Source organism: Salvia splendens, chromosome 5 (assembly GCF_004379255.2).
Source record: "Salvia splendens isolate huo1 chromosome 5, SspV2, whole genome shotgun sequence".
Taxonomy (NCBI): Eukaryota; Viridiplantae; Streptophyta; class Magnoliopsida; order Lamiales; family Lamiaceae; genus Salvia; species Salvia splendens.
Window position 1 is genome coordinate 34,081,361 of NC_056036.1, and position 13,160 is coordinate 34,094,520.

Here is a 13,160-nt window from a genome sequence, read left to right on the forward strand (position 1 = left end):
AAGTGTTGGGAATTTTTCTAGTAAAACATAAAAAATGCATCATGAATATCCAAGCAGCGATAGGCCTACTAGAGTTTAAACTGGACACTACACGCCGATTATGCTTTACCATATTTTACAGATAACTGAATTGGCAAATCCAAGTAGGTATCAACGTCAAGTTGGTAAATTCATTTTTCTTCGCATTTAGATGGGAATATCTGATAGGAACATTTAGATATGACGTATTTCCTCCGTTACAAGAAAGATAACCTCTTTCTTGAGTGAGACAAGATTGTATGCAGTTTTATTTTGTGTGTTAGGTGAAAAAAATAAATTAAGAGAAATAAAATAAAGTAGAGATAAAAGAGTTTCTATTTTTTTATAGCGGGTCATCTTAGGTGAGACAAACTAAAAAGAAAAGTGAGTTATCTTCGATAAGACAAAGGAAGTACTCCCTCCGTCCCATAATAAAAGATGTCACACTTGTGTGACGGCACAAGATTTTAGGAGGTTTTGTTTTGTGTATTAAATGAAGAGAGAAAATATAATTTATATATTAATGTGAGTGGGAACTTTTTTCAAAATGAAAATGTGACATCTTTTGTGAGACAAATTAAAAAGGAGAGTGTTACATCTAGGGGTGTCGAAACGGGTACCCACGGGTACCCGCACCCGATTTTGGCCGAAAAGTTAGTCCCGATACCCGTCCCGCATTTAGTCAGGTATTACCCGATACCCGAGTCGGGTATCCCGCACCCGACACCGCGGGTACCCGACCCGAAACATTTTTTTTTGAAATCTTCTTTTTTTAAATATTATTTGTATATTTTAGATGATTTTTTAGAAATACTAATTGATGAATGTAATAGTCTCACTTGAAACTTTTTATTATTATTTAATTTTGTTGAAAATTGAGATCAAGCCAAGGAGTTGAAGAGTAAGAGAAAAGACGGAAAAAAAGATTTGTGATCTTAACTCTTAAGATTCTTAACCCTAACCCTAGTTAAAAGTTATAAACTTAAAAAATACATTTTATAATATATTACTAATAAAAAATTACATTATGATTTTTAAAATATTAAAATCTTAAAAAATTACATCATGAAGAGCAAGTATTAAAATAAAAAATAAAAATTATAAAATATCAATATATATATCGGGTATTTTCGGGACTATCGGGATTACCCGGTCGGGTATCGGGATACCCGATACCCGCAAAACCCAAAATTATTAAACCCGGCCCCGCCCCGTATCCCGATTCCATCGGGTAAAGGGTACCCGATACCTGGCGGGTAACGGGTCGGGTTCGGGATTACCCGTTACCCGCTACCCGTTTCGACACCCCTAGTTACATCTATTTATGGACGGAGGGAGTATTATTTTTATAAAAAAGGGCACCTAAGAATAGATAAGTACGCAAATGCGTATTGGACAAGTAACCCAATTGTTAGAAAATCCACAATTGCTACTTTACTTTATTAGAGATAATTTGGTAAAAATGGAGGAAGAAACATAAATAAGTTGTTTTATCTGATGGTGAAACCGAATTTCAAGGTATCAAGAGTGGTTCGACCGAAATTTTATGGCTAAGAAAGCTAATGGTTGAAAATTGATTTTTCTCATGGAAAAGTGTTAGCTATACTGTATTAATAAAGCAAAGCTGCTATAAGTGTCTTGAAAAACTAGTCTACCATGACATAACCAAACATGTAGATGCAAACATACACTTTACTAAAGATAAGATCGAAAGAGATATAATCGAATTACTTTATGTTCGGTTTTAGGATTAACTAATAGATGTTTTGACTAAAGTAGTCTAACTCAAAAAATTGAAGTTTTGAAGATGTCATTTACAAGCTGAGTATTGATGCTCCCATTACTTAGAAATAAATCAATTTCTAAAATCGAGGATTGAATTAATATTCCATGTATGATAGATTATACTCCCTCCGTCCCGCACTACTTGCACTTATTTCCTTTCTGGGCGTCCCAAGTTATTTGCACTCTTTCCATTTTTAGTAACAATTTATACCTACAGCCGTAATTGTTGACTTTGTCTATCACTCATTCCTTAATCTTCGTGCCCAAAAGGAAAGGTGCGAGTAGTGCGGGACGGAGGGAGTATAATTTCTAATGCTAAAAACATTACTTAATACCCATTATTGCTCAACCCTATTTAAAGGGATTTATTCTATGGAAGTAATCAACCGATTAAATACATACAATAACACATAGTAATACTCTCTCTCTCCGATATGTCGCATGTACCATTCAATGAATATATGGCCTTATGTTCGAATCTAATGGATGATGGCAATTCCATTTCTTTCAATTCATCATTTTACTAAGCAAATTATCATAATAACTCATTTCACATTGCCTTCATTCATTACTCCATACATATTATAACGTAGGTTTATAAGTAACCGCACCTCTAGAGATGATCAATTCAAACAATTAATAGTTTCATACTAAAAAAATTACTACCTCCATCCCGCATTAAGTGTCATATTTACTTTTCTGCACTCATTTTGTGAAAATGATAATAAATAGTTAAAGTCGAGAAATAGTAAAATAAGAGAGAGAGAATAAGGTAGAGAAGAGCGCAACGGACAATACTATGGATGGTAAGGCAGCGGGGGCAGCGGTCACTACTGTGGATGGTAAGGCAACGGGCGCAGCGGGCACTACTGTGGATGGTAAGGCAACAGGCGCAGCAGGAACTACCGTGGATGTAAGCATGCACAAACCGAACCGGCCCGGCGGTTAACCCACATTGAAAGAAAGAGTATTAATGTAGACGAGGAATGATGGACGATCTATTATAAACTTACAAATAATGACTTTTATCCCACATTGAAAGAAAGAGTAACACATCCAAGAATTTGTAACTATAAAAGAGAATAATGCAATATACTCTATTCCAAATTAAATCAAATCCAATATACTCTCATCCAAGTATTGGCATTTTAAAAAATCAAATCCAACTTTAAGTACGGAGTATTTTTTTTTTTTTTTTTGCATTTTAGTCTTTATTATGTAAAAAATGTGCTTAAATAAATTTCAAACAATAAGGTAAAAATTACAATTTTATTGATAATAAATTTACGTAAGACTAAAAATTACAACTTATAATGAATACATTCTATTTATAAAAATAATAAACACTACTTCAAGTTAAACCTTTTGATTTTTAAAATATCAATACTTAATATTGGACTTGAGCATTTAAATTGGAAGAGAGTGTATTGGATTATTCTTTTTTATAGTTGCACATTCTTGGATGTGTTACTCTTTCTTTCAATGTGTGATAAAAGTCATTATTTATAAGTATATGATAGATCGTCCATCATTCTTCGTCTATATTAATACTCTATCTTCTATTATTATAAATTAATAACAAATATTATTACATAAACTATTATTCATTAGTTATTTATCATTAATGATTTGCTTATGTTTATAAATTTATGTATATGTTAACTAATAAATAATATTATACACATTAAAAGAATAATTTTTATATAAATTGTATAAACCTAACAATAATTATTATACAAATAAATATTTTCTATATACAAATCATATTTCTCAATAATTCTTTATTTTTATCAATCAAGAATATATTTGAATAATAATTTTGTTTATATATTATACAAAACATGAAGAAAAGTAGAAGACAAAAGAAAATTTTGTATCCCACATTGGAAAAAGATGAATGAATGCTCTAAACATGTAGTTATAAAAGAAAATACTTCAACATATTTTGTCCCACATCGAAAGTGAATCATAAAATATTCAAGGATGTCTCTATAAAAGAGAAACAACTAAGAATGATTTTGTCCCACATCGAAAGGGAAACATAAAACATTCAAGGATGTCTCTATAAAAGATAAACAACCAAGAATGACTTTGTCCCACATCGAAAGTGAAACATAAAACATTCAAGGATGTCTCTATAAAAGAGAAACAACCAAGAATGGTTTTATAAATTCGCAAGCCCATCAAATATATATGGGCTACTATGAATTTCTTGTATTAATTTATTTGTAAAAATTGTTTTTAAATATAAAAATCAATTTTTATAAATAAATAATTGTTTTTTTAAATTTCGGTTGAACCGCCGGTTCATGAACCGGAACCGGTGGTTCAGGCAAAAAACCGGCGGTTTTGAACTGCCTCGTGAACCAGCTGTTTTTTGAACCGGAACCGCCGGGACCCTTGGCGGGCCCGGTTCCGGTTCATGCATATGATGAACCGTGAACCGCCGGTTCATGAACCGGAACCGGCTGTTCGGAACCGTTGTGCATGCTTACGTGTAGAGATGCCCACCGGTTCCGGTTCCGGCGGTTAACCGCCGAACCGGAACCGTGTTAATTTTTTCGAACCGGAACCGTCGCATTTGGAACCGCGGTCCGGTTCCGGTTCAAGATTTTTTGAACCGGAACAGTCACCGAACCGCCGATTCCGGACGGTTCGGAACCGCCGGTTAACCGGCGGTTTTCACGGTTCCGGTGAGAAAACCGAGGAGGTAGCGGGGGCAGCTTTTTCAACCGGTTTTGTCGGCGGAAACCGGCGGTTAACCATGAAAACAGGCGGTTAACCGCGAAACCGGCGGTTTTCGGTTCCAGTGCGGAACACGAGGCAGACGGTTTGTTGACCGAACCGGCGGTTTTGGCGGTGAAACCGGCGGTTCCGACGGTTTTCCGCCAAAACCGCCGATTTTCCGAAATTCAATTTTTTTTTTATTTTGATTTTGAATTCAAATTCATCCATTATCCCCCATTTCATGTTTTTTTTATTTATGTTGCGACGACACTTGTAAATTATATTACATTGTTGTATACTTGTACATGTATTGTGAATTGTAATATATAGTTGTCCGTTACAACTCAAATTCAATAAAATTGATATCATTTTTACCTTATTCGTGTTATTTCAATTTAAATTATCCGTTGTCTTGTTCCAATTTATTGTATAAGTCCAAATTTCAAATTACATAGAAAAAAAAAACCGAACAGTGAAACCGCCGGTTTTCGAACCGGAACCGTGTAAACCGTCCGAAAACCGGCAGTTCCGAACCGGAACCGGAACCGCCGGTTTTCGAACCAGAACTGGAACCGTGAAATAGCCTCACGGTCCGATTCCGGTTCCGAATTCCTGTAAACCGGAACCGGAGGTTCCGAACCGGAACCGCCGGTTTTGGAACCGTGGGCAACACTACCTACGTGGATGGTAAGGCAGCGGGCACTACTAGGGCTGGGGTCGATACGGTACATTGTACCGAAAATTTTGTATCGTTATCGTATCGAAAATATCGATATGAAAGAATTTCATATAGTTACCGTATCGAAAGTTTCGGTATACCGCATTGATTTTTTATATATTTTGGTATACCGATAATATTGATATATATCGTATATTCGATATAAAACGGTATACCGTGGTATAAAAAAATTCAGATCGTTATGGTATTGAAAACTTACGATACGGTATTGTATCGTACTAAAAATTTCGGTATATCGAAAATTTGATATTTTTTTCGATATTTTTCAGTATGATACGATTGATATACCGTTTTTCGGTATATTTATCCAATCCTAGGCACTACTATGGATGGTAAGGCAGCGGGCGCAGCAGGCACTACCGTGGATGGTAAGGCAACGGGCGCAGCGGACACTATTGTGGATGACAACGGAAACTATGCTCAAGGCCTTAAACGCTGCAGTGGTGTCTGTGAACACTGCAGTGGCGTCTGTGAACACTGCAGCGGTGTCTATGAACGCTGCAGTGTCGAAGTACAAGGCTGCAATTGCGGAGGGGACAGACCACCATAAAAAGGTACAGCAATAACTAGACAATGAAGAAGATTATCTTTTGGTGAACCTGACAGATTCTGTGGTGCATAAGCCTGGTGCTGGTGCTACTGCTGCCTCCGGAAGCAGAAGCAATATAGAAGAGTAGGATGTGGAAGAGCAGGATGGGGAAGAAGGGGCAGACCTCCTAATCAAGTAGGCTATGAAGAAGTTCCTTTGGTGTACTTGACAGATTCTATGGTGGATAAGATTCAATCCAAATTGTTACGTGCTTTACAAATCTACAAATCTATATATCTAATGTTCTTTTTCAAAAATATGTAGTTTTGTCTTTTGTGTAGGGTGTTTACATCTTATAGCCACATGGAGAGATTAGGGCTTGGTAAAAATACCGAAATACCGCACTTATCGTACCAAAAAAATACCGAAAACACTAGTTTTTCGGTATACCGCAATTTTGGTACGGTATTTGGTACGGTAACGGTATCAATTTTCTTATACCGCGGTATACCGTGATATACCAAATATTTGGTATGTAACGTAGAATCGGTATACCGCGGTTTACTGAATCCTCGGTGTATACCGAAAATTAGGTACATGTTGAAATATTATATATATTACATTAGATTTAATATATTTATATAATATAAAATAGAATTAAAAACAAAAAATCTTTGAAAATCCTACTTTTAAATATTTTGTGTATAAAAGAGATTTTTTTTGCATAACGGTACTAAGGTATACCGTACCGTACTTCGGTATACCGCAATAACGGTAAGGTAACTGTATCAAAAATTAACGATACCAAAACTTCGGTATGGTATCGGTATGATATTTTTTCAAACCACAGTTTTCGGTAAGGCATGCGGTATGGCGTTCTCGGTACGATATACCGTAGCGATCCATCCCTAGGAGAGATTAATATGATATATAATGTTCTTTTATAAAGAATTCAAATATATGTGGTTTCGTCTTTTGTAGGTTGTTACATCTTACAGCCACATGGATAGATTAATATGATGTATCTAAGTTAAATGAGTCTCAATTTAAATAGATTAAAAAGCTAAGTTAAATGAGTCTCAATTTAAATAGATTAAAAACGCTTAAAGCTTGTAAATAGTTACGCGGAGGTATCTATGATACGCTCGGATTTTGAACTATTTTAAGGTCATTATTTGGTCTGTTTAGAGTGTCAAAGTTGCATTACATGTCTATTATTTACATATTTTATCTATTTTGTTATTTTGACGTGTTTTGTGAGAAATGTGCAAATTAGAGGGTCCTTTGGTATACAAAATTGGAATTGAATTGGGATTAGAATTCTATAGAATTGAATTGAAAGAAATTGAACTATAATCCAATTCCAAATCCCATGTTCGGTAAAGTTGTATACTACCTCCATCCATAAAAAATAGACAAGTTTTACCATTTGCGGCCGTCTACCAAAATAATACTAATTCTAAAAATAGAATGTTTTAAACCAATACTAACTTTACTCATCATTCTAATTGCGGATCTCACAATCCACTAACACTACTTCCACCACTTTTCCTTCTCTCTCTCTTACTTTACCAATTGCGTATTAAAACTCATGTCATTTACAATGTTATCTTTTTTTTTTGGACGGAGATAGTAATTCATATGAAATTGAATTTGAAGAAATTGAGCACATACAATGAAAACACACACTACAGACCACCCTCACACACTAAAAACACACACTACACCCCCCCCCCCCCCCCCCCACACACACACACTAACACAATTCACACACATACATAACACACATCACTCACTCTCACACACATGCACATTTGCAGATAACACTTACTACACCTGCCTTACTGTGAATACGATTTCATTAATAGAGAATGTATCTCAATTTGCTGTGTGCGTATTGATTCCATTAATTTTCTTGGCTGATGCATTCTATTAAAATAGATGCATTCTATTGGCTGATATGTTGATTCCTTAGCAAGGGTTATTCCATTACTCTGTTTTCATAGGGTTATTCCACTAAGAAATCAATTTCTTAGCAGGATTCTCACACACTATACACATTTGCTGAAAAAACACACACACATTTGCTGAAAACGTACACATACACACAACAGAGAATGTATCTCAATTTATAGTCGTTTTTCCTTTACTTGGTTTGTGTATGTATGAAACGAGAATGTTATTTTGACTACTGTGGGCAGCTCCATGTAGTACAAAACAAATTTATAGCATTAGTGTGTACGTGCGTGTGCACTGCGTGAGAGCAGTTTTTGTAAGCGGTGTGCAATGTGTGTACTGTGTGTGTTATGTGTAATGTGTATGTGGGCAGCGAGTGTGTGGTGTATGTATTCAGTGTTTGTGCTATGTGTGTATAGTGTGTGTGCAACATGTGTGCGTAGTGTAGAATGTGTATATTTTACTCACTAGATTTACGAGCAAGGAAAGCAAGATATTCGAATAAGAAATCATTAAAAGTTGAAAACATGAGAAGAAACAAGACCATACCGAGTCATTAGTTGCTTGGTCTTTATTTTCAATAAGCATGATAGGTTTGATGCATGTCGAGTGACACACAAGAAATCTTCATTCTTGATACATGATTTGGAATTCAAGGCTCCTTCCAATTCTGCGGACTCAATTTGATGATACCGAACGGAGCCTTATTTTAGTTGCTATTTCTTTCAGGGTGGCACATATGCAGTGTATATCGAAAGGCTTCTTACTTTACGTGCTACACTTGCACCTGTTCGTTGTGCAAATCATGTATCAAGAATGAAGATTTCTTGTGTGTCAGAAGAAATAAATGTTTTGCTTAACATGCATCAAACCTATCATGCTTATAGAAAATAAAGACCAAGCAACGAATGACTCGGTATGGTCTTGCTTCTTCTCATGTTTTCAAGTTTTAATGATTTCTTATTCGGATATCTTGCTTTCCTTACGCACAAATCTAGTGAGTAAAATATACACATTCCACACATAGCACACATGTTGCACACACACTATACACTAAATATACACATTCCATACGCTACACAAAATACACATTATACGTAAACTACACACACTATACACATATTAAACACAATATATACACAATAGACACATTATGTCTCTGATATGTCGCATGTACCATTCAATGAATATGAGGTGTTATATTCGACTCCAATGGATGAGGACAATACCATTTCATTAATACTTAAATAATTTTTCTAAGCAAATTATCATAATAACTCATTTCACACTGACTTCATTCATTACTGGAGCATTTATATTATAACGGAGGTTTATACGTATCCTCACCTCTAGAGATATAGTAATCAATTTAAACAAATACGTTTCATAGAAAATAACCAGGAAACAAATTAGTGTTATTCGAATAAGGCAACACTCACAAAATAAACTTCAATACAACTCGACCGACAGGCCATCCTTAACAAAATCACACCCGGCAACAAATAACCATAATCATTAAAAAAAATTAACATATTTATTTTTATATTCATGATCCTTAGATTCCCAGCAAATCAAAACATTGTCAACAACCGAAGCTTCAATCCGATCTCGCAACCAAAGTGAGCAAGAAATCTCTATAGTTTCCGTTGGCCACATCTTCAATCTTCTTGCCAAGATCAACGCCGAATTGACGATTAAATTCTTCTCTAATCTGCTTCATATCCTCATCAGCTCGGCTCACGATCACTCTGCTCACCGCTTCTTTGGTTAGCTCATCCACATTGTACCTCAACGACGCCTCCAAAATCTACACCATCAATATTTTTGGTTAAAATTTCATTGATAAAATTGAGTTTCATTCATTCACCTTTGCGAAGTAGGTTTCTGGTGCGCATAAGCACTGGACCGTTTCTTTCAGAATCAGGTGGGAATCATCACAATCCTGATCCAAGTAATTGCCAGTGATCTCCTTGTAATGCTTGTACACAGCCTTGAGGTGGACCTTGTTCCTAGTTGATAAAATCCTGATAACGTCGTCGTTTTCCAAGGGGCTGCTGCTACCACCTGCCTTGATCGCTTCTGAAATCGCCTTGGCCTCAATTTTTGCGATTTCGTCGTTCACTTTTGGGCCTTCATATCGATAAGAGCTCAGAAGCGCAACCAGAAGCTGCACATGAAAGGAAAAAAGAGATGAGATTGTTTGTTGCTGGAAAATTGAATTGAAAGGGGGAAAAAGGAGTAATACTACTACCTTTTTGTGAGGAGTGTGGAGGTGGAAGGCGACATCCTCCTCAACAGAGTGATTGAAGAGAGAGTGATAGGCCTTTCGAGCTCCGAGCAAGTCGTCGGAGGATCTGGTGCACGCGATTTCCACCAACACATGGTATTGAGGCCCTTTGTACAACGCCTCTTTCAATAATCGACTATCTCTCTCCCATGGATGCATCGTGCATAGCACTATCGCATCCTGTATTCATTCAATTCCTTTCAATTCACTCGCAATTCTCAATTTAGATCTAACATTAAAACCGCAGAATCACAGATCTTCATCCATATATAAGTATATACATACCTTGAGACGTAGGAACTCGTGACGAAGCTGCAGGATATGGCGATCGTCCCACCGCTCGAATTGGCGCTCATCCTCTCTAAAAAAGTCGCGGCTTCCCTTTCTGAAACTCTGCCTCTGCTCAGGGTGCCATTTCCCCAGCGTCGATATCAATGCCTTCTCGTCCACTCCAAGCCCTAATCCCTCACCATTTCACACGATTATGATTGTAAATTAAAGTTCAGAGAGACTACTATTTCATGAGATTGCAGAATTGAAGTACCTGTGAAAGCTCTGGTGAGAGATCGGAGCTCGTCGGAAGCTGCCATTGTTCTCTGTAAATTTGTTCTTTTTTTGAGGGAATTTCGATTTGAAGGTAGATGGTGATGGCGCTCTCGCATTTAATTTATACTATGACGATGACTTAGGATGTTTGAAATTTGAAAAGACAAAAGTACCCCTGCGAAATGTTACTATGTCCCTCAAGTCCTTAGTGTGTAATGTTTGGAATTAATTTATGGAGTCTTATTAATCGCATCGTCTGTGTTGGTTACATCTCAATTTATTACGTTAATTAATTTTACTACAGTTACTACTTACTATTTTCTCCACTTCATTTAATTTTTAAAAAATATTTTCTGGTAGCCTTAGTATATCACTTAAGAAAATTTTCTGTTTCTAGACTCTAGTTCTATCCTTTTGATGAGAATTCACTAATATAATTTTTAAATTTGTTAGTAGTTTCAGTACAAGAGAAAAAAATCACAATAAAGATAATTAAGGTTGTATATGATAATAAGGGGTAATGGCTTTGTGATTTTTCAAACATCTCAAAAAATAAATAAGACAAGTTTAAGTGAGTAAATTAAAATAAGATTGCAATTTGCAATTGAAACGTATAGATGGCAAGACATTTATGAAAATAGATTGTTAATAGTATAACATTTGATATAATACGTCTATATGAAAGGTAGAACACATATATACTCACATGAAATAAATCCACCGACATTTAGTACTAGCATAATATATATGTCATGTGACATAGTGATGAAAAAAAGTTCGTATTTACAATATTTTTATTTCATTTCTACTAAATGATGAAAATTCAAATATGTATTGGATAGGTAGGTGGCATGATTGCTTCACCTATCATATCCAAAAATGAGGAACTCGTGCCCATGCTACAGTCTATGAGCCATGTGCATGGTTGTCAATTTTTTGTCGCATTCATAATTCAATGTCTCTAAATAAATGATTCCATACTACTGTAAATCTATTAGTACTAATTGAATGTTAAATGTTGCACTTTAGTATTTTTAGATTGAAATATTCACTTTATACATTTACATCAAGAAATGGGCAATTGTTATTAAAAAAAACAAAACTAATTATTTGCAACATTTCGACATCACATAAAATATGTAAGTCAATCTTATCTTAGAATTACTTAGTCAATTTACAATTTTCTTCTCTATTTCACCATTACCATCAACATCACCATCATCTTCTGTATAATTTGATTGAGTCTGAAATCCAATTGGCTATTACAAGCTTCAAACGACAATATGAGCTGTGAAAACTTTACTATTATTAAAAATAAAAATTAAGGTGTCGTGTCTTTAGATGTTATGGAATAACTCATTGGATATCGAACAAAACTTGGTATATTTGTAAGAAGTTTTGATATAATCGTCAATAATTTGGGATATATATGTGCATGTTTTAAAATACTCCCAAGGAAGATTATCCTTTCCTTGGGCGGCACGAGATTTTATGTAACTTTATTTTGTGTGTTAAGTGGAGAGAATAAAGTAAGAGAGAGAATAAAATAGAGATAAATATGTTTTCATTTTTGTTAATGAGAAATCTTGGTTGGGATAAATTAAAAAGAAAAGTGGGTCATCTTTAATGAAACGGAGGGAGTAGTTCGTTGCATTATATAATTGTACACATCCCATAAAAACTAAAAAGTAGTAATACAATAATTTTTATCGTCTTGCAATTGTTCATGACTATTTTGGAGAGATGTACACTATACAACATGGATGCCCGTATTATAGCAAAATGGGTGTCAATTATTTTGTCCAACTGTTTTTATGTATACCATGATGTTAAATAAAATTATAGTATCATGCATTGTACACTTAAATCGTGTCAAAATATTCACCCACCAATAATATTTTACGATTAAAGAATAATCCCAAAGTTTACTAACTATAGTTGATAGTATGTGATATTCATTACCCACTCATTTGTTTGTTCAAAAAGGTAAGGAAAAAAAGAAGTGGCAGTACTCCATGAAGATCATTATCATCTATTATTGCAGCTCATTAGTGAGACGTTACAACCACAATTCATAAAGTGAGATAGTCCAGCCATGTTGATGAGAAACGTATGAGAATGACTGAAATTGTAGATAAAGAACTCAAACTTATTAAGAACTTCAAAGTATAAAACTCAATGTAAAATTAATAAGACTAAAATCTCAATTTGGTCCTTAACATATTGCGTTTTTTTATTTTGGTCAAAAACATTATCTTTTGAATTATTCGGTCCATCACATTTGAAATCGGATCACATTTGGTCCATTTTGGACGGCTCCGTCAAATTTTTGACGGGTTTAATTACCGGGTCACAAATCCGTCACTAACTGGAAGAAACTAATCCGTCACTGATCCGTCACTAATCCGTCACTAATACGCGCGAACAACCTCATCGAACAACCTTCTCCCATCTCACCACATTCAAGCAAGAACATCCCTCCATTTCATCTCATCGAACAACCTTCTCCCATCTCCCATCTCACCACATTTCGCATACACATCCATCACAGAACTCGATAGAACAACATTTGT

The 13,160-nt window shown here is 35.2% G+C and overlaps 1 protein-coding gene across 1 annotated transcript; it reads right to left on the reverse strand.

Annotated features, from left to right (window-relative positions):
- Positions 1–9,148: 9,148 nt before the first annotated feature.
- LOC121801962 (annexin D4-like) lies at positions 9,149–10,731 on the reverse strand. The gene is made up of 5 exons (XM_042201452.1): positions 10,586–10,731; positions 10,327–10,499; positions 10,006–10,221; positions 9,622–9,921; positions 9,149–9,561 (listed from the first exon to the last, which is right to left on the reverse strand). The coding sequence occupies exons 1-5, from the start codon at positions 10,701–10,703 to the stop codon at positions 9,352–9,354; spliced, it is 1,017 nt and encodes a 338-aa protein (XP_042057386.1). The 5' UTR covers positions 10,704–10,731; the 3' UTR covers positions 9,149–9,351.
- Positions 10,732–13,160: the final 2,429 nt, after the last annotated feature.